The sequence below is a fragment of the Camellia sinensis genome, chromosome 10 (genome assembly GCF_055761805.1).
Source record: "Camellia sinensis isolate YWXY chromosome 10, ASM5576180v1, whole genome shotgun sequence".
Taxonomy (NCBI): Eukaryota; Viridiplantae; Streptophyta; class Magnoliopsida; order Ericales; family Theaceae; genus Camellia; species Camellia sinensis.
The window spans coordinates 62,710,534-62,734,396 of NC_138970.1; the positions used below are offsets into that span (position 1 = coordinate 62,710,534).

Sequence of the window (23,863 nt, forward strand, 5' to 3'; positions counted from 1 at the left end):
ATTGGTCATTAGATTTCTGCAAATCGGACAAATATCCTTCTATAAGAGGTCATTTCGGTAATAGCCAACTTGCAATTGATGTTGATCGTTAGATCTGCCCTGATCGACTGGTTATCCTTCTGTCAGGGGTCAGTTGTGATTCGAGTCCAATTGTGTTCGATATGCCCCGATCAGATTGGTCGATTCCTTTAATTTTGGGCTTGATTCATTTGGGCCTATGTTTCTCTTGGGCTGGAATTTCACTCTCCATAGTTTCACTAGGCCTCCACCACTACAAAGCGCAGACATATTCATGACTCTAACCTTTGGGGGGCAAATGTACATGTAACTAAAGGGTTGTTTGGGATAATCTAAATAAGTATACTTTTTAATTTTTTAGAAAAAGATGTACAGAAAAGTAGAGAGGTGATTTGACTTAAAAAAAAAAGAAAAAGATAAAAAGTATACTTATTATCCCAAACCAATCCTAATTTTTTTGTAACGAATGCATAAAACACAATGCCAATTTCTATCAACACAAAATGAGAAAAATATTATAAAAATATATATCACTAGATGTTTCTATTCACTATATATAATTACAAAAATATAATCAAAATACAATACGATATATTCTCGAGCATACATATCAATTTTTACAAATATATATATATATATATATATATATATATATATTGATCTATCTATCTACTAAACTTGCGTTCAATACTCTTTTTATAATACAAAACGCATCTATGATATATCAAAATCTCGAGCGTTTGTCTTTCTCAATATATGCAACCCAGTAATTTGATGTCTGCAATATTATCTTTGAGCGTTTGGAGTGGGAATATGGAGATTCCAGAGCATGATTTTGGAGCAACCCTTTGCTGGGATTCCTATCAACTTTGTCTCCTCTTCAAGAACTTCTTTCTTCACAAATTTAATTGTATTCTTTATGATAATTAAGTATAAGATGAGAAAATAAAACTGACATCAATTAGTGTACAATTTTGAGTGATAATATACAAACTGAAATTATATACCCAATGATGTGATAAAATTATAGATGCATTTTTCTTTAAAATGAAAAAAAAAAAGAAGTTATTTTGGGAAGATGATTAAAAACTGACTTTTTTTTTTTTTTTTACTTTTTGAACTTTTTTTACTGTTTTATGTGATATGACTCAAAATGAATTAAAAGATGACTTTTAACTTTTAATTTATGTTTTCAAATAACCCCTAAGATGTCAAAATTGTCACTTCCGTAAAGACTGAGTGTTACATGTTATGCTTGTGTATTATTTGTGATATTAAATATAATTTATTAAAATGATTAAAATTAATAAAATATAAAGTATATATATAGTAAAATGAGAGAGTGTGAAAGTTTGTCCTTAGATGATAACTACTAGAAAGTATATTTTAAAATTTTTTCATTAATCCACTGGTTTGATATTTGTTGTGATTACTTCAACTATTTTCTATCATCCACTTTACTAATTTATAAAGAGTTTTAAATTGTAAAATGTCAGAGTTTGACCAAAACAAAATACAAAATTCAAATAATCAGTTGAAAACACATCTTAAAGTTAATGCAATGGAAATCCAGCGCATTATTGAAAGCACATTTAGGCATATATGTAATGGGACAGATTATGATACACCTTCTTTAAACAGGTATACTTTATGCACTTTATAATTAAAAAAAAAATGATATAATTTTATATTTTTTGAGTCATAATTAAAACAAAAAAAATTATAACAAAAAATTTCATGAGTTATAACTAAAATAAAATAAAATAATTATAACTAAAAAAGAAAATGATATAATTTAAAAATACATATAATAAATAGTGTATTTAATAAAATTTCCCATACATAATATAATATCTATCCATATTAATAAAGAGGGATGCCCCTCTTTTCGTTCGTCCCTTTAAAATGATCATTTTACTCTCTTTTTTTGTTTTTTTGCCCTCATTTGCCTTCCTCTGTTTTGTTTTTTTTTTTTTTTTTTTTGGGGTTTAGCCCTTATGTTATATGTTACCATTATGTAATGTTATTTTGATAGAAAATTCTATGTTATACATCATTTTAAGGGTGTGTATTATATATATATATATATATATATATTTATATGTTTTTGTAATATATGTTATATATTTTTATGGTAAGGGTTGAGCTTCTTTTCAGTCCGTGATCGGACTGGAGAGTACTTCTGGGCCCGTGTAGGTCTATTACAAATCCCGTTTTGATAATCTAAACTGTTTAATGTGTAGAACTCGTCAAGTACTATATGATTGTAAAAAATCACGTTGATCAGAATCGATAGCTATCTCATCGGATCAGATTTCTGTCAACCGTTTATTTTTTCACTGTCTATATATATATATATATTTTTTTTTAATACAAAACTGATTTGATCACATAGCTATCGATATCCGATCAACGTGATGTTTTACAACTATATAGTACTCAATGAGTTCTACACATTGCACGATTTAGATTATCAAAACGGGACCTGTGGTGGGCCTCTATGGACCCAACAGTACCCTTCAGTTCGTATCGGACTGGAAGGAAGCCAGTCTCTTATGATAAATGCTACATTTTTCCTTCTAAGAGTTATGACAATTTATGATTCATATATGAAGTTACGCATCTTTATGTAATATTATGCATTTTTGTGGTATTGTTACACATTTTATGATTAGAAAATGTTTAGATTAAAAAAATGTGTAACATTACAAAAAAAATACGTAACACTATCATAGAATGAGTTCCTTCATTTTTTAATTACAAATTGTTGTAACTTTTACCAAAAAATAGATAATATTTACTATAAAAATACATAATATTTACCACAAAAATATATAACAAAGTGCATATGATACCCATAGCATTACCTTATTTTAATTGATAGATATGTTGAGAAAATTTGTTAAAATTCATTCAATATTATTTATACTATAAATTTCCAAATTAAAATATCACAACTATCTATCAATATATATAAATCCGTTTGATTGTAGTATTATCAGTGTGTTTGGTTTGAGTTTTCTGAATTAAGTTTTTTGAAAACTGACTTTTTTGGTTTTCTTGTTTTTTTTGTTTTTAGTGAATATTTTTTAAATTTTAAACATTTTTTTTACTTTTTTAGATGCACCTTACTTAGATGTATCTAAAAAGTAAAAAAAATGTGAAAAAATATTTTAAAAAATTAATAAATACATAAAAATATAAAAAATATACTGAATTCTTGTATTTTTTTTGTATTTTTGGTATTTAGTGAATTTTTAAAAGATTTTTTTCACAATTTTTTTACTTTTTAGGTGTATTTATGTTAAGTGTGTCTAAAAAGTAAAAAAATTGCTTAAAATATTAAAAAAATTCAGTAAAAACAAAAAAACACGAAAAATAAGAAAGTAGAATTTTCTGAAAAGTATTTTTTAAAAAGTGAAAACAAACAAGGTGATTATTTTTATTTATAAGATAAAATACGATGAGATTATTGATAGGATTGTAAAGGATAAAATTATACTATGAGATTAGATATGATGAGATAATTGATAAGATTGTAAGAATAAAGTTATACTATGAAATTGGATAGAATGATAAATTATACGATAAAATACGATGAGATTATTGATAGGATTCCAAGGATAAATATATACTGTGAGATTAAACATTGGATGAGATCATATATAGGGTTATGGAGGATAATAAATAATTGAATAGAATGAGTGAGCTATTATATTTGATTAGGATGAAATAAAAAGATAATTATTTTCTAGTGTTGAATAAAAAAAATTATATGGAAACTACCTATGGTATTATTTCCTCCCCTTATTTTTTTCCTATTGAATTCTCCATATCAGTATTAAAATTATCCAAAATTTAGTACCATGCAAAAACAAATACTGAATTGGATTATCTTGTGAAAATTATTTATCCCTCTCTTCAATCTCATCTCCCTTATCTCACAATCAAACACCATATTAATAAGAAAAAATTATGAGTCAGTGGTATTTTTTAAAAATCATTACACATAAATACAAAAATTACAAATTTTATTATGAATATTTATAATGTTTATAACTTTTTCTAATTAATTTTTCTAACTTCCATTATTTGCCCTATTAATATTTCGATAAATCCTCCGTATTCTCTTTTCAATCAATTCCATCTTGGCTTGGTTTGTGCAGTGGTTGATTTTTTGACATTTTAATTTTTTAAACTTTTTAAACTATTTTAACATGGGACTAAAAAACCTAATTTTAGAAGGACTTTTAGCTTTTTTAACTTTTTAATTTTTTTTTGTGAGAGAAATAATATAATGATTATGAATTAAATGTGATATTTTGTCTTATTAAACTAAAAAATTTATTTTATTTTTTATGACTATTTTAACCCAAAACTCACCCAAACCCACTTCCCAAACAATGTGCATAAAGCATCTCTCATTGTTTCCTTTGTCCATTATGAAAAATCATTTTCCCCCTCCTTGCATCTATACGTTGTGGCCTGTGTTTGTCATTGAGACGACACATTTTTTTGTCACAAAGAAAATTATTTTTTTTATACATATATATATATTTAGAATTAAATATATAAATTATCTTCAAAATATGTGTTTTGTGTTATTTTAATCATAATATTTTAAATATATCAATTTAGTCATAATATTTTAAATGAATATAAAGACCATTTAATAACAAAATTAACAGTCTAATATTGAAAACTAATTAAACTAAAAGAAATCATATATTTCAAGGACTATTTTTATTCATATAATTATTATTATTTTGTATGATAAGTAATTTTATTTTTTTTATGAAAAAGTAAGCTTTTGTATTAATTATTTAAAAATGTGTTTTTCTTTTTGTTTTTTGTTTTTTGTTTTTTTTTTTGGGCGAAGTCTTACCTTCTACACAATTTTTAATGTTTTAAAATAGGGTTAAGGATTTTTTTTTTTTTAGTACTGTTAAAACGAATTATATTAATAAAATAAAAAATACATAAGTTCACGACAACAAAAAGTCAATATCAAAAGGAAAGTCAGTATCATCAAATTTAGAGTAAAAAACAAAGGCAACAACATCAATCGAAATGGTAGTTAGAGCGAACACTTTCAAAGACATACTCAAATAAAAAAGAAGAGAAGAGTCTCAAGCACTGCCAACACCCTACAAAGCAATCAAATAACACAAGTGGAACAACCTCTAAATGTGATGTTAAAGGAACTTTAAATTTAAATTAAAATACATGACAAAATTAGATCATTTTAACATTGTTTAGACATATAGTTCTCTAAAAATATAAAGGTAAAATTCAAAGACAACCCAATGGGCTATGGTTAAGATTGAAAATTGTATAAAAGATGTATGAAAATGTATTTAAAATAAGAAATATATAATGAAAATATGTTAAATGTGCATTGAAATTGTAACTTTTGTAATTATTATTTGAAAATTAACAAACACTCATTGAGCAGTGAATACCGTCACTCAAATATAAATTATATATATATGTATATTAAATAAATCATCAATATAAATATTATGACCTATTATAGAAACTAATTATATTTAAACATGAAATTCCATTTGAAATATTTTATTTGTATATATTATTTTTATTTATGAAATAAAATAAGGAGTGTTTTGATAAGATGGTAAAAAGTTAACTTTTGATTTTTTACCAAGTTTTTTGATTTTTTTTAGAAAGTGATTTGAGATTTGGTAAAAAGCTACTTTTGACTTTTTTTGATTAATATTTGTTTATGATGTCACATCATAATTAAATGATCAAAATACCCCTACCCAATTTAGTAAATTTACATTTTCATCTATGGCTTATTTTGGGAAGATGGTAAAAAGTGACTTTTTGGCTTTTAACCAAGCTTTTGGCTTTTTTAGACAAATGATTTGGGAAGTTGGTAAAAAGTGACTTTTGACTTTTTTTATTAATGTTTGTTTATGATGTCAAATCATAATAAAATGACCAAACTACCCCCATTTATTTAAAATATTTACGACTTCACCTATGTAACACATTTTGACCCATGAGGGTAAAATTATAATTTCACCGTTGGCTAAAAACCAACTTCCCAAATGAAAAAAAAGACAAAAAAGTCAACTTTTGGCTTTTGCTACAAACCAAAAAAAGTGACTTTTAGCCAACTTCCCAAAATAGCCCTATGTAAAACACTAAACAACATGAAGGGTATAATGATAATTTCACATGTAGCTTTCGACTTCCCAAATGAATTCTTGCTAAAAAAGCCAATCTAATTTTTTACCCGCAAGCTGCAAAACGTGGCTTTTAATCTTGGTTCCCAAATTGGGCACTAAATATAAAAATTAAAATTAATTATAGTAGGCATAAGTAGCGTGTGTGGCACTCCGCTTTCTCACTTGGAATATATGAAATGTTTGGTCAAAGGGAAAATGAAAAACATCTTGAACATGTTTCCATGGATTCAATTCAACATTGCAATGTGAACAGGATTTCTCACTGAAAGATTAAAGACAATTGGAAAAGCAAACAGGCAAATGATAATTCTAGGGTCTACAGTGGTAAAAGACCTAAATAGCTTACTTTGATTCATGTTTAATTAGTTAAAAATTCGATCAAACTCAATTCGTTAAGTAAATGAATTAATTTGGGATAAATTTTAGATTACTAAAATTTTCAAACCAAACTTAAACAATTAATTGCTTATTGGGTTCAGTTCAATTAGCCTAAAACTATATAAATAAACTAAACTATTCGAGTTGGGCTCGACAAAAACTCGTGTAAAATCAACTTGAATGTTTAACGAATCACGTTTGGACAAATTTTGAAATTCTTTAAAGTTTTCGAACAAAACTTGAACAATTCGGCTCGTTTATCACCCATAGTCTCAGGACATGCCGCAAGACAATTGTGAACAATTTTATCACATTATTGCATTTGTCATTAAAAATAGATAATATATTTTCAAACACACACTTATCATCTACTTTTTTTGAGACAAACGCGGTAAATTGAACAGACTATGATTGTCAAATTGATCTATGTTTTTTATGGATGATATTCACAAAAAATTCTACAAAATAAATAGTTCGGACTATCAAAATAGAACCTGTATCTATGATCGGAGAAAGTCCAACTCTATTAGAATGGCTAACAAGAAGCAATTAATTTGCATATTTTGGAGTTAGCTCTTAGGCATCAATTGTTATGTTTGATATACCTGTGAAGTGTCTTGGACAGAAGATGAGCGACCCCATCTTTCAGGGTCCCACAGGATTGAACTGTTGAATGCAAAGCTAGAAATATGAACTGGTGAACTTGTATCTGTTAAATTGTTCATATTACTCAGATGCCATCCTACAACTTCTGAAGAATCACATACAGGTCCTTCAATCATCACCATCTTCTTATTTGCAGATAGCATTGCCATTGGCCATGTCCCAAACACCCTACAAATTTGTTTTCCAATTCGTAATTAAATGCTTTAAGAAATAAAGGGTATTGCAATTCTAGTTTAGAAATTAGATCTATTTTTTAAATAACAATCAATTAGAATATTTAAGATAACTTTCTTTTTCTCTCATATCTTCTTTATTATTAACTAATAAACTAGGTCTAAAAAATTAACTTGTACTGTATATCATTTTCTAAAAAATTGACTTGTATATCATTTTCTTCTCTTAAAAATTTAAAATTATAGATTACTTATTGTGTATTGATGGGGATAAAATATCAGTTGAAGATACATTAAATAACAATATTACATAATTTATCATTCCTAAATGACCCCTAATAATGTGACACTGAGGTTAGATCTTACATAATATTTGATAAATCAAAATTTGATATTTGTCAAACACATGATTAAAAATAATTTTCATAAGTAACAAATTAGATATCTCAAATATTTTTCTACTTCAAATCCTACTCAATTAAGCTTCAACTAAAGAGCCAAATGTTTGGTCTTATGCCAGATTTGTATAGTAAAATGAGTGTCAATTTATATATTTATATATATATATATATATATTCTATGAGACTCACAATAAAGAAAAATATTTGATCTATACAAAAACATTCTTCTTGAATTGTTTAAATGGATTTCTGACGTGTAAGATAATTCAGACAATTAAAATACATTCATTTTGACATTTTGACGATTCAAACATAAATAAATTCAGTAGATATAGTAATACTCCGCAATAAATTAGATTTTTATAAAAATTTGACATGTGACTAACAAAAACTTAACATCTTGACATACCAAGTGAACTAATTTCTTTTAGAGGGTCAAATTTACATATCATTTAAAAAAATAATTTAACTAAATTAATTTTTAAAGGTATACTAAAATATACTCGGAAAGAGACAACCGTAAAAAAAAAAAAAAAAAACACACACTCACTTTTGTCTTGAAGCATCTGAAAAGGTAAAATATTTTAAATAAAACCTGCTCCACTTTTAGAGTGGACATGACCTAGGAAACAGAACTAAAACCTAAGCCATCAGACCAATTGTCATTTTCAACGGTTAACTGAGTGAGACATCTAGAAGATGTTTAAGACATCAAGAAGATGTTTAGGCCTAGTTTGGAAAGATTAAATAAGTATATTTTTTGACTTTTTATGAAATATGTATTGGGTTTAGGTTGGGTTTGAAGTGATATGTTAGAGAGATAATGTGACTTAAATAAGATGATATGACTTAAATAAGATAGTGATTTTTTGACTTTTTGTCTTTTTTCAATCACGCCAAACTTGGCCTTAATGTGAAAAAGTCGGAAAATTAGAACAATGACAGAGAAGGTTAGGTAGCGTTTGCTACGTTTTTTATTTATATTTATAAAATTTTTATAAATTAATTTTTGTTTATTTTTTAAAAAATATAAATTATAAATGCATTTGATTTGGACAAAATATTTAAAAAAATTTAAAAATATAAATTTAAAAATATATTTATTCAGGCTTAAAACATTTATATTTATTTTTTATTACTTATGACAATGAGATTATACACATTATAATTGAAAAAAATTTATTAGTAAAATTTTTAAATTTCTGTTTAAAAACCAATGTAAATTCATTTTTTGAGTTTACGTTTTTTCCTCAAATTTATAAACTGAGACAACCATTTATAAATTAAAAAAATTATCAAATAAATTTTTATGACAACTTTTTAAATTTTTGTAAATATAAATTAAAAATTAAAAACGAAATAATTACCGAGCAAGTCCTTAATATTTGAGTTTTAAAGAGAGTTTTACATATTTGATAAGGAAAAAAAATAAAAAAACAAACACTTAGGTACATACATTACATAATAGGTGGATCCCACCCATTTAGTGCTCTTCTAAAGCTCTCTTTCTAAAACTCTCAATCATTTTTGGTGTTCTTCGGCTAAATTTGTATTGTGACTTAGGGAATGTTTATTATTTTAGTTAAGAGATCGGTTTCGTTCTAGTCCTTTGTCGGATTGGAGAAGTACTATTGAGTTTATTGAGTTTACTTTTTGGTTTCGTTTTTGATAATTTGAATTGTTCATATTTTAAAATTCGTCGAGTATATTAGTTTTGTAAAAATTGAGTCGATCGGATAACGAAAATTACGTATTCAGATCAGTTCGTATAAAAAAAAAATAGACAGCGAGAAAATAAATAGTTTATATAAAATTGATCTCAACACGTGACTGTCGTTATCTAATCGACTCGATCTTTTACAGGGATGATATACTTGACAATTTCTAAAATGTGAATGATTCGGATCACCAAAGTATGGCGCAAATCATATTTTTTATTTTTTTATATATTTTATAAAAAGTTAAAAATCATCACCAAAAAAAAAAAATGTTAATTCCCAAAGGAATCCTTAACTTAATATTTGTTGGTTAAAGTAGTAAATTCATTAATTTTTGTTAAAATTTTAAGAAACAACTTAACAAATGTCAAATAATAAATAGTATAAAACATTAGTCTAAAATTAACAAATAATCTCTCTAAAAAACAGGTTGTGTGCATTAGAGAAATACAAAAATAGGCGAATTTATTTGGTCACTAGAAATTCCAAATTTTGGAAGACTTGTTTGTTAGGGCTCAAAATTATTAGCTGTAAATTAAAAAGGAAAATAATATATAAATATATTTTTTAGAGAAATTCTAAGTAAGTGATATAATTGGATGATAATTGAAAAGAAATGCGAGAGAGTAGATATCCTAATTTAAAATTATCCAAACACTAAATTGACTTCAAAATTCCCTCCCAAATGGCCTGCAATCTATCTTCTCTATAACAACCTCTTCATTTTCAATTTTTTCTCTATGTTTTTCCCTAGTAAACTATGAAGAATTATAAACTATATTACTTTGCTACTTCTATCATAAAGATTATCATAGCAAAAAAAGATAAAGAACACGTACTCAACAGCTCTGATCTCATCGAAGAAGCTCAAATCATAAACATTGGAGAGTCCGGCAAAGTGAACAATCCCACTTAGCCTATGGTGCTCAATGTGATTCAACGCGAGGTTCCTCTGATGATCCATTTCGGCTTCAAAATCAGTAAAATTCTCTTTGAACACCAAATGGCGGTACATAATACCCGTTTTTCTAAGTATTTCAGAAACTTGAGCTGAAACAGACTTTTGCTCCACAACCATCCACAATAATGGTGGAGGAACTAATCTCAATGTGTTTGCTAGCCTCCTTAGATGGACCGCTCTAAGGCGATCCTTCACACTAGTCGGTGTGACAACAATTATGAGCCTATTGGGGATGAACTCGACTTCTTCCAAATTTGTTAATCTCTCATGCTCGGATTCGGACTCAGACTCAGACTCAAACTCAGACTTTGTTGGTATTGTCACAATAGGAGTTTCATCTAACAAACTTGTGTTGAAACTGTCACTCTGTGTCCTTGCTTGGCTCGGACTCAAACTCAGACTCAGACTTTGTGGTGAAAATGCTGATCTATTCGATGCGACAACAGGTCTAGAAAAAACTGACTTACCCGTTGGGGCGAAGCCGGTGAAGAATCCCATAACAAAACACAAGAAGAAGTGGAATATAGCTTTATTGTGTAACTGGACCTTTTTCTTGGATCTTTCCACTGTACCCATATCGATGACTGGAAAAGTTGCCGGAATCTGACTTTTCCGGCAGCTATGGATGAACTTGAATGAAGATAAATAAGTTAGAAAGGAACTAGAAAAGTAGAAGACTAAGGTGACATTTGATTGGCATTGGTGAACTTTATAGCTTGGTTGTTTTTTTGGGTTTTGAGATATTTGAGAGGTTGAGGCATTGCTTCACAAAGTCATCACTTGAAGCTAAAGAAAAGATGGCAAGTGAAGTAATATATAAAGAATGAAAATGAGGACCTGAGTTGCTATCTGCACCAAATAGTTGTTGAGATACAAACTCATCAACTGCAATGCAATATTAAATAAAATAAAAATAAAAATAAAAAAGATTCACTTTACTCACTTTGGTTTATTTCATGTGCAAATCACCCCATTATTATTTGGAACTAATCATATAATCTCTTATGATTTATGAATTGAAATGCACTGACAGGCATGTTGTTCAAGTGCACATTAAGTGTGAAACATGTGTTGAGCCATAGAGGGTTATATGTTCATTTCTAAATGTTAATGAATAAATTGCACATGGAATAAAACACGTGGAGTTAAAGTTACCCTCCAAAAAAATGACAAAAATATTAGTAATTTACATAATGAAATTACTTATATACCAAGATAGTTTAGTCTTTTTATTTTATTTTTTTTAAGTCGTTAACATGCCTAGTAGTGCTCTTTAATCTACAAATCACAGGAGAGTTATATGATTATTTTTAAATAATAAGAGTTATGTGCACATAGACTGATCAGATCACAAGAAAATGAAGTAAAATTAGCCCAAAAATAAATTTACATTATTTTTATTTTTTAATCTCACCTTACTAGTATCTAAATATCTTCTTATGACTACTTGATCTACAACTAGAGTCCCAGTAATCTACCATTGAGATTAGGAATTTTTAAAAAATCGGATGAACCAATTTAATCAACTAAACCAAATTGAACCGGCTGATTTTGGTTTTTTAAATTTTATTGAATACAATTTGTTTAGTTTTTGGTTTGATAAACTTTATATATATATATATATATAAAATCCGATTTATAATGATGTTCAACTTTTGTTAACTGAACCTCATTAATTCATATGTCTAATAATTCAGCAAAGATTTTTTTTTATACGTGTGCAAATGATGATCTGTATCTAATACTTCACTAAAGACTACTCGATTTTTTATTTTATTTTGATAAAGAGTTTTAGTGGGCTTGTATTTTGATGAAGACTTGTGATTTCTATTTTTTTTTTTAAAAACAAATTTATATTTGTTATGAAATATATGCATGAAACATGAATAATCACATTTAATATTTTACAATAGTTTTTACAAATTTAGGTTTATAGGATAGGATAGTAAATGTATTACTATACTATTTCATAGCATGTGTAATTCTCTATAAAAGAAGATGCAATCTATTCATTTGAAATATAAAAAGAAGTAAAGTAGAAAGAAAGAGTAGAGATCATAAGAGAGAGTGAGAGCAATACTGAAATGGGTACTATTTGCACACCATATGCAACCAACACAAAAGGTGTAAATGGAAGGTATAAACATAAAACAGGACAGCAAACAGAAAGGCGTAAGTGTAAGGTGTAAGTTGCACACTTAAGAAAAGTCCTACTGAAATATATAGTTAAATTATTGAATAAAATATAACATACTTAGATCTTGAAGATCTATATTTAAAAGTTCTGAATAATCATATAAAAGTTTTGTAAGACTTTAATTCTAATTATATCATGTGTTCAGTTTATTATTTTATCTACTTTATATTTTCTTAATTTTTATAACAAGTTAAAACATATTGTGGGCTGGTGAAATTGTTAAAAACTTGGGTCCAATTTCATTTATTTTTCCAATAAAAACAATTTCAAGTTCAAGTTCGGTTTGGTAACCAATTTTCTACTAATACCAAATCAACCGAATTGAACTGTTGGGATGGTTTTGAGTTGAACATTACTTTGAAAAAAAATAATAATAAAATAATTGCACCAAGACTACTTTAATTATTAGTGAATATTCTTCACCTATATATTGTATATTTTGGCCCCTTCTACCATAAAATTGTATCACTTTCGCTTATTCCAAACCATAATTCAAAAGAGTGGTGATATTAGTACCCCATGAATTATTTTGAACTTTTCATTTCTTTGGGCTCCCACTTATAAATTTTAAAACCTTCAAAATTTCTTTTCCCCCCTCAAATAATACCAAAATTATCCTTGTGAAAACATTCCACCTATTAAATGCACACTCCCCACACACCTACACCCCAAAACAACCAATCTTCCAAAAAAACCCTAACAAAACCCACCAAGTATGAAAACTTCTGCAAGTGTTAACAATTTTGATCGTTTGATGAGTTAAGAAATTTCCATGTTCAGACCTGCATTCCCGAACATTACTTATTTGTTCGGGAATGCCTTCCGCAAACAAATAAGTAATTTTCGGGCTTGTATTCCTGAACTTGAAAAAATGAAAACTTCTATAAGCGTTAATAATTTTGACTGTTTAATGTGTTAAAAAATTTTCATGTTTGGACTTGCATTCCTTAACATTACTTATTTGTTCGGGAGTGCCTTTCCGAACAAATAAACAATGTTTGGGCTGGTGTTCTCAAATTTCGATCATATGTTCGGGAGTTTAGTCTCGAACAAATGACGAACAAATTTTATTATTTTTGTCATTTTTTTCAAAAAACTTATCTTTACAAAGCCAATTTTCTCTGAGTTAAGAACAACATCAAAGGTATGAACCTCCTCTAAGCTTTTATTGTTGCACTCCTCTTGTTTTATGGAGTTGTAGTTACCAAAAAAATTTCTACTCATTGTCATTGCCAGAGGAGTATAGGTAGTCAAATGGTCGCCACTGTTATCATCGGAATATTGCCGTCAAAGAGTTTTCAAAGTTTCGAGAGTAGGTAGATTTTGAAGGTGAGATTTGGGGAAGGTGGATGGGTGGTGATAGAAGTTGGTGCTCTCATAAATCCTATTTCATGATGTAGTTGGTGTATAAGTTTAATTGTGAGATGGGGTGTCCCAAAATTAATGATATCCTTTTTAGTAATTTTATTTGAGGTTATTATAGTAATAAAAAAAAGGTTAAAAATTCAGGGGTCCAAAATAATTTATGAGGTGCTAATAACAGCACTCAATTCAAAATTAGTGTATTTACACAATTTTATAATTGAGGGAGTCAACATGTACAAATTATAAATGAGAGGTGTTATAATAATATTAGCTAATAGTTAAGAGTATCTCCATGAATTAACTAAAACATAAGTTCCACAGAGAGGGCAAAACTTCTCTCTCTAGGCGATTTTCGACGATATTCCGGCAACACTTCGGTGGCCTTTTTTACACTTCTAAAGCGTAGATGTAGACTTTTTATGTCTAAAATAGGGATTTTGAGAGTTTTCTTCTCCGATTTTAAACTAAATTTTTAGATTTTCGTCATCTACAATGGTTCCCTCATCTCTCAAGCCTTCATCTATATCATTGTGGGTATACTTTCTTCTCAACTCTAGCTTCTGGCGTTGTCCCAAGTCCGGCAATGGCGACGGAGTTGGGCAACGACGACAGGGATGACATTAACGGAGACGCCAGGCTTTCAAACAAATCTACTTTTAAGACCATATATTTGAGAAGATCAATGGTTTTTTCTTAACTCGTAACTGATTTTTTGTATTTTTTTATTTATTTTGTTATTTTGTTATTTGGTTTGGCATGGCCCTTTGGGGTCGTATTGATGTATGTTGTTATTTATTAATATAAATATTTTCCATGTTCTCAAAACTAAAATAATAATAATTTAGCTAAATTACTAGAAATCTCTTGATTATGTGAAATTAACGTAAAACTCAAGGGATCTTAATTCACTATTTTCAAATTAAAAAATGAAGGAAATTCTAATATGTTTCGTTGTGTTTTTGTTTTCTTTATTTATTTTTGTTTTTCACAAAAACAAAAACAATGAAAATTGTAAAAAAAAAATCCACTATAATCATATTATTAATAAGGTTAGTTACTAAGACCCTTCAATTATTATAAAATATTACTTTACTTCTTGTATGAACTGTACATATTAAGTAGTTTAACTTTAAAAATCATATAAATATAATTTTTTCGCAAGTGATATATATTTATGATTAAAAATGTCAATATATACATGTAAGTTCATAATAGTTTAAATTGATTGATGTAATTAACCCTTATTAAAAGAAGTCGTCAGTTTTCTTTGATGCTAGTGTGAGTCACGTGTTTCCTACTAAATAGGTGGGATCCAACATTACACCAACTCATAAGAGAAAGAACACAAGATTTTAAGTTAGAAATCAAGATTTGAATGACATTGCTAACTACTTATTAGTGATACTTGATGTCAATTGTGATGGGAATTTTTTTTTTTTCCCCATTCAAGTGCCTTCATGTAGGAATAGCAACGGGTCAGGGCGGGACTGGGGATTACACTCCCCGTTCTCCATTCCTGATGGTAAAAATTTCCCCGGCCCCGACCTCGATTCCCGATGGAAAACCTATCACCATTCCCGCCCTGCCCCCGCCTCCCAACGGGGATCGGATTTCTCGACCCCAAAAATTCCCCGCCCCTCCCCCCCCAAAAAAGAGAGCAAAATAGCATCTGTTTCATCTCATCAACGTCAACAACAACTATAGTCCACAAAATCATCATCAATGAATCAACGATCATCATCATCATCAACATCAACAACAACATGTATATCTTTTTGAGGACTAAAGCAGCTTAGAGGTTGTATTAATTATCAGAAGCAATTCTTATAGAAGTTGCAAGAGAATGAACAGAGTGTACCTCGGCTCTGTCTACTTTTTCTAGGACAACATGCACAAATTTTTTAGAGCATAACAAAATATCACTCAATAGAGAGTGAAGCTGCCAATCACTATGTTGATTAGAGGTATGCAAAAGTTGCACCAAAACCAGGCAATCGGTTTGCAAGAGGAGACACTAGATACCTTGCTGGGATGCCCAACGCATTGCATGGAGAACTGAAGTAGCCTCTGCTTGTTGAGGAGAGAGCATAGGAGGCCCCAAAATGGCTTCATGCTTGACAATGTGGTTATCGGCATCCAGCCAAACCCAAGCCAACCCAGTTCTGTCCGTAACTGAGATCCAAGACCCATCGACAACAATCCGTTGTTGCGGAAAATCTACAAGGGAAAAGGCAGCATTCTGCAAAACAATTTGTGTATCAGTGGGCCGAAGAGCAGCAGAAGCAGCAGATGACATGTTATGAGGAACATAAGGGTATGGTGACAGAAAAGTGAATAACAAGTCCCGAGCTGTGGCTAATGTATGCGCAATGGACACAACTTCAGACCGAAATTCAACTGAATTACGCTGCAACCAGATGGCCCATAATAAGGCAATGGAATGAACTAAAATCTCAACATTTGTAATTTGCTCCACACAATTCTTGAACCAGGAGGAGAAGGATAAAGGGATTCCCACTCCAAAATCTAATTCCAATACAGACCCACGCCACACCCGGTGAGAAAAGGGACAGTCGAAAAATAGATGTTCAATAGTTTCCTCAGATTCGGTGCAGCGGGAGCAGAGAGGTTCAACATTGAGCCCTCGTTTCTTGAGTTCGTGCTTAACCGGGAGAATATTGTGTAGACATTTCCACAAAAACAAGGCCCATTTGGGAGGGATCTTTAAGTGCCATAATTTTTTCCAGAGTGACCAATCCGGATCAGGCCTACAATAGTCCGGGAACTGTCGCATTAAGGCCTGCTTGTAACTTGATTTAACTGAATATTGGCCGTGTTTCAATGGGCTCCAAACAAGTTTATCCTCAAGTGCCTCATGTGGAATGTGAATTGATAAAATGTGAGGTTTAACATAGGCAGGAAAAAACACATTTAATAAATCCAGTCGCCAAGAATAAGATGAGGGATCAATGAAATGTTCTACCCGCATTGCAGGACAAAGATCAGTCAACCCTCTTCCTCTACAAGGATTAGAGACAATCGGAATCCACTGATCTTCAAACGGGTTGATACTCCGACCATTACCCACGACCCACTGAAGCCCCGACAGTAACAACGAACGTCCCCATAATATATTCCGCCATCCCCAAGATGATGACGAAAAAGGCTGAGCCGCAAGGAAAGAACTTCGTTGATAATATTTGCCGAGTAGAGCTTTCGAAAACAATAAATTGGGTGAGGACAAGAGCTACCATGCTTGCTTTGCTAGTAAAGCTTGATTGAAGCAAGTAAGGTTTCGAAATCCGAGACCACCCCAAATTTTTGGAAGGCATAAAGATGTCCATTTTTTCCATGGTAAATGCGGACCCTTGGGTGAAGCCCAGAGAAATTGGCGGATTATAGCTGTAAGCTTATGTTGGAAACAGTCGGGCATGCGAAAAACAGACATGAGATACACAGGAATGGAGTGAAGCACATGTTTCACCAAAATTCCCCTACCTGCAAAATTCAAAAATTCACATTTCCAGCCTTGAAGCTTGGATTGGACTCTGCTCAAAAGAGAATTAAAGATCTCGGACTTAGAACGCCCCGAGAACCCCAAGTAAGCGCCCAAATAGATCCTGGGTTTTGGTACAACTTTAACACCAAAAAGAGAGACGAGCCAGTCCTGGGCTGAAAGTAAAAAATTTGAACTTACGAAAAGTTCCGATTTATGAAAATCTATGCGAAGCCCAGAAAAGAAGCAGAAGGCATTTAATAACCAGTGCAGGCACCAGATATCCGCTGGGTTATAGTGTTGAAAAATAAAACAATCATCAGTGAAGAGCAAGTGAGAAATTTTGGGGGGGGGGTTTCCGGCTAATGGCAATTCCTCGACAGACATTAAGAGACGCCAAATGAGCAAAGCCTTCCGACAATACTTGCATGACTATCAAGAATAAATACGGCGAAAGGGGATCTCCTTGACGTAACCCCGCCTATGGTTGAAAAAACAATGAAGGAACTCCATTAACGAGAACGGAAAATTGGACAGTAGAGACGCATTGGGAAATTAATTGTATCCATTTAGGTGAGAATCCCAATTTAGCCATGACGGCCTGAAGAAAATCCCAACTAACGCGGTCATAGGCTTTATTCATATCCAACTTTAACCCAAAACTAGATAAACGCCCCCGCTTATATTTTTTGATATAGTCAAGAACTTCATGGGCCAGCAAGACATTATCCGAAATAAGGCGACCCTTCAAGAAAGCACAATGATTGTCTGAAATTAAGTCCGGAAGCACCGAGCTAAGGCGATTAGCAAGAACTTTAGCGCCGATTTTATACATCACATAGCACAAACTAATGGGCCGATAATCATTCACCGTAAGAGGACTCTTTGTTTTAGGAATAAGACAAATGAAGGTTTGGTTGAGTGGAGTAAATAAGTTGCCTGAATTAAGAAACCCCAACACCGCTTCAGAAAACGATTGTCCCATAGTCGCCCAATATGTTTGATAGAATCCCGCTATATATCCATCCGGCCCCGGGGCCTTAAATTTCCCCATTTAAAATACAGCAGATCTGAGTCCAGAGAGTCTGTTCAAGGATCGTTACAATCTTCGAGCTCTCATTCCTTTGAGATGGATTTGCGACTTCAACATCAACACCATGTATAACTATATCTATATATATACTAGTGAGAGAAGAAATGCTCAAATAAAAAATGCAGCAGCCTAAACATATATAGATTTCCCCAGAAATGCTCTCCGTCGCTGATCTCTCTCTAGACTCCTCCATCGCGGTTTAGATCTGGAAGGTGCATCTCTCTCACAGAGAGTAAGAGGAGAAGAATGAGTGCGCGAGTGAGAGAGAGAGTTGAGATAGATAAGTTAAGATAGATGTTATATAATAAAGCAATAAAGATATTATATTGATATAATAAAGTAATAAAGCTATACAGCAGCCTAACTATATATATATATATACATAAGAGGGGGGAAGGGGGCGGGCCAACAAACTTATCACCGTCTCCGGCCCGAAAATTAACGAAAATTTAATTTTTAATATTATCCCCAGTCCTATGGAGATTATTTTTGAAAAAAATCCATTCTAATTGGGGTCGGAAAGTCGTATCCCCTATCGGGCCGAATTTAAATTGACATCCCTACCTTTATGATATGTTTGGTGCGTTGGAATAGTCTAAAGAAGTTTGATTATAGCAGTCTTGGGGACACATAATTTAGCCCATATTTAATTATCAAATTAAGTTAATTGATATTACAATAAATTATGTTTATTTGTATGATAATAGAGAGATTAATTTCTTGAAATTAAATTTATAAAAACTTTCATTATATAAATAATAATAATAAAAAAAAAAAAATTGTGACATTATTTTTTTAAGAACAAATTAGTTTTTTCACCATCCCATAACATCAAATTACAAATCCTACCCCATCCCCCACAAAAATGCTAATCCCACCAAACATAATTTATATGAAATCCGCTTAGATATTGTTAATCCAATATCATCACCAATCCAACTAAACGAACATAACCCTAGAATACACATTTCACTTTTTATGCCAAAAGTTTCTAGTAGAAAGGTAGGGAATAGAAGAAAACATTCTAAAATTATAAAAGGTATTATAACATGTACATATTAGTACAAAGTGTACCATTCCTCCAACACCAGTATGAAAACTACTAAAACACTTCCTTATCACCACTAGGCTACAATGTCTAGATATACACAACACAGTCCCTAATCTAATTTTTATCAACAAAAGAAAAACACTCCGTAATCTAATCCAACCTTGAGTCCAACCTAGCTTTGCCCTAACCTTAAAACCAAAATTTACCCAAAATAAATTAAGTACTGCCCTAATTGTCTAAATTCAAGACAAATTTGAACATTAAAAGCAAACATAATGTAACAAGTAAATTAATGTGCAAAAATGACAAGAGACACAAGTACTTGAACAACAATAAAATCAAGAGGCGCATCAAAATGTAAAGAGTTCAAATACTTGAAAATTGAAATAGATACTCAGGTTCCAACTCTGATCCAAATTTGTTGGCTCAAAACTAAATTGTAAAAATAAAAACAAAATAAATACTAGAAAACAGAAAACAATAAAAGTCTCTTTTCATTGCCTGTCAAGCACCCAGGCATGCATACAAACACACCTGAATGCTCAACACCACCACCATCCCCACAAGCGAGGCTAGTGAACAGCAACAACAGGAGGCTCCAACTGAACCATCATGACAAAACTTACCATACCTACGACATGAAATAAACTCAACTGTTCTTGGTAACAAAACAACCATAAAATGAACCACCTTTCATTTCTTCTTCAGAGCAGCCTTGGTCACCTTTGCACCAGATGGGTCCTTCTTCTCCACACTCTTGATGACACCAACAGCCACCGTTTGACGCATGTCCCTCACGGCAAAACGACCAAGTGGTGGGTACTCCGAGAAAGTCTCCACCACCATGGGCTTTGTGGGAATCATCTTCACCATACCAGCATCACCATTCTTCAAGAATTTGGGCTCCTTCTCTAGCTCCTTACCAGACCTCCTGTCAATCTTGGTTAGAATCTCAGCAAACTTAACTGCAATGTGGGAAGTGTGGCAATCGAGCACTGGGGCATAACCATTTCCGATTTGACCAGGATGGTTCATGATAATGACCTGGGAAGTGAAGTTGGCAGCTTCCTTTGCAGGATCATCCTTTGAATTTGAGGCAACAAACCCACGCTTGAGATCCTTGACAGCAACATTCTTAACGTTGAACCCAACGTTATCACCAGGTAGAGCCTCCTGGAGAGCCTCATGGTGCATTTCCACTGACTTAACTTCAGTGGTGAGACCAGTTGGGCCAAAAGTGACAACCATGCCGGGTTTGATCAAACCAGTCTCAACACGGCCCACAGGGACAGTGCCAATGCCACCAATCTTGTAGACATCCTGAAGTGGGAGACGAAGAGGCTTGTCTGAGGGCCTCTTGGGTTCTGAAATCATGTCAAGAGCATCCAGAAGGGTTGGGCCCTTGTACCAGTCGAGGTTGGTTGACCTTTCAATCATGTTATCACCCTCAAACCCAGAGATTGGGACGAAGGGGATTTTGTCAGGGTTATATCCAACCTTCTTGAGGTAGGAAGACACTTCCTTGACAATTTCATCATACCTTGCCTTTGAGTACTTGGGAGTAGTTGCATCCATCTACAATGAAACATACGACAGAAGTTAGCATAAGCAATTATTACAAAGACACATGAACATCATCCAAAAGCTAACATATGAACTCAGCTCCTGCCTCAGGATAGATTCCTGCCACTTACCTTGTTGCAACAGCAGATCATTTGCTTGACACCAAGAGTGAACGCAAGCAGAGCATGCTCACGGGTCTGCCCATCCTTGGAAATACCAGCTTCAAAACCACCAGTGGTGGAGTCAATGATAAGAACAGCACAGTCAGCCTGTGAGGTACCAGTGATCATGTTCTTGATGAAATCACGATGGCCAGGAGCATCAATGACAGTGCAGTAGTACTTGGTGGTCTCAAACTTCCACAAAGCAATATCAATGGTAATACCACGTTCACGTTCAGCCTTGAGCTTGTCCAAGACCCAGGCATACTTGAATGAACGTTTGTTCATCTCAGCAGCCTCCTTCTCAAACCTCTCAATCACACGCTTGTCAATACCTCCAAGCTTGTAGATGAGATGACCAGTGGTGGTTGACTTCCCAGAGTCGACATGGCCAATGACCACAATGTTGATGTGAACTTTTTCCTTACCCATTCTGAAATCCCAATGAAATACAAAGTAAAATTTCAACAGACTATAAGAGTAGGTTAATAGAAAAGTCCAACAAGTATGCCACCAAAAAGCAAAATAGATTAAACTGTCTAATTATTACTCCAACCTAGGCCTTAAAAAAAGGCTACAGTATTAGCATCAACCAACTACAAAAACTATTGTGTATTTTTATCTTCACGAAAGTACTTTACCAATGCTCAAGGAAACATGACTATGCTTAGTGCATTAGCATTAACTTCAATATAAACTAACTCACTCAATGATACAACACAACACCAACCACATATAATTCAGAGCCACAACAACCATAATACCACCTATTACGTCAAATATGTACAGAACAAACAGAACCACAAACTAATAAACTGGGTTTCGTTACTTGGCCGTGGAAATTAAAAATCTTCATAATTTTTGTTGAAAACGTTTTTGTGTGAGGTGTGCCACCATTGATCACATCGATTATTAGCATGGAGAAAAATGAATATATGATTCCCTAACAGTGACATAGACCAATGGCTGTCTGGAATGTTCAAACCCCCCAAAACAATCCTTTTAATATGTATTGACAACAAATAAACAACAATACAGTCCAAAAAATTGACTACTTCCAATTTCAGAATATATAAAAATATAATTTTTTTTTATACCTAAACATATTTATCTGGATAAACAACACTCAAAAAAATTGCAACTGAATTTACTTTATATAAAAAGTTCGTAACTTGATTAAATCTATAAATACCCCATAAAAGTATTCATCAAAAAGCTGACTAACTAAACATAGATCCGCAAGTACAAAATAACAAATCAGGAGTTTCATATCCGAAAGAAAAAAAGTAGAACAAATCGCTACTGAATCAAGCTCTCCAACAACAAAAAAATAAATTCAATCTACAAATAGATAGATGTAAACAGATAAAACCAAATCTAGATGACATATATATACCACTAACAAGAACTAATAAACAGAGACAAATCTAAAAGATTGATCATATTCAAGATCTACGTGCACATCAAACTTCAACACCAACAAATCGAGAAGATAGATAGATCATATTCAACTTTCATTGCAAAAGTAGAATAAAAAACCACAATTCATAGCTTTGATACACCAAATCAGATCAATTTTCAAAAACAACACAGAGATTGAAATCGAGGAAACAGAGATTGAAATCGATCGAACCTTTACGAGGGACCGAGAGACGAAATCGAACTGCTTGAAGCTCAGTGAGAAGGCGTAGAGATCAAGCAGAGAGAGAGAGATATAAGAGGCAGCAGAGCCTCTGTGGCCTTTAAGTAGTGGTACAACACTGGAACCTTTGGGTCACAACTAGGGTTTTTTGGAAGCCGTTGGATTGTAATTTGATCCGACGGTGGAGAAGGGTTACATTATATAGCCGCCACGTTGAAATTCCATGACGCCTGCAATCCTCGCTTGGCTGTTTCGGTAAATTTAGGCCAAGTTTGGCATGAGAAAAAAAGACAAAAAGTCAAAAAGTCACTATTCTATTTAAGTCACATCATCTTATTTAAGTCACATCACCTCTCTAACACATCACTTCAAATCCAACCCAAACCCAACCCATATTTCATAAAAAGTCAAAAAGTGCACTTATTTAGTCTTCCCAAACTAGGCCTTAGAATGTCGGGTCGGGCCGGGCCGGTTTGTCTCGACCCAGTGGATTTGAGGTTTGGGCCAGATCCCGGTCCGAATCTCTAATCTAAGGGATTGTTTGGAATGATCTAAATAAGTGTATTTTATGTCTTTTTATAAAAAGATGTGCAGAAAAGTAGAGAGATAATATGATAGAAAAAAGATAAAAAGATAAAAAAATAAATTATTTTGGTATTGTCAAACTTGACCTAAATTTGTTTTGGGAAGTTGGCTTTTAGCCACTTTTTTTGGTTTGTAGCAAAAGCCAAAAGTTGGCTTTTTGAATTTTTTTCCATTTGGGAA

General features: G+C 31.8%; 3 protein-coding genes across 3 annotated transcripts; all 3 read right to left on the minus strand.

Moving 5' to 3' along the window:
• Window positions 1-533: 533 nt before the first annotated feature.
• Window positions 534-11,318, minus strand: LOC114302181 (beta-1,4-xylosyltransferase IRX9). Its single transcript, XM_028247178.2, has 3 exons — window positions 10,409-11,318; window positions 7,217-7,445; window positions 534-933 (listed from the first exon to the last, which is right to left on the minus strand). The coding sequence occupies exons 1-3, from the start codon at window positions 11,104-11,106 to the stop codon at window positions 805-807; spliced, it is 1,056 nt and encodes a 351-aa protein (XP_028102979.2). The 5' UTR covers window positions 11,107-11,318; the 3' UTR covers window positions 534-804.
• Window positions 11,319-16,106: 4,788 nt separating this feature from the next.
• Window positions 16,107-17,081, minus strand: LOC145800436 (uncharacterized). Its single transcript, XM_082890110.1, has one exon. It carries the CDS (start codon window positions 17,079-17,081, stop codon window positions 16,107-16,109), a length of 975 nt encoding a protein of 324 aa, XP_082746236.1.
• A 3,007-nt stretch (window positions 17,082-20,088) lies between these two features.
• Window positions 20,089-23,329, minus strand: LOC114302182 (elongation factor 1-alpha). The gene is made up of 3 exons (XM_028247179.2): window positions 23,090-23,329; window positions 21,427-21,889; window positions 20,089-21,307 (listed from the first exon to the last, which is right to left on the minus strand). The coding sequence occupies exons 2-3, from the start codon at window positions 21,886-21,888 to the stop codon at window positions 20,426-20,428; spliced, it is 1,344 nt and encodes a 447-aa protein (XP_028102980.1). The 5' UTR covers window position 21,889; window positions 23,090-23,329; the 3' UTR covers window positions 20,089-20,425.
• Window positions 23,330-23,863: the final 534 nt, after the last annotated feature.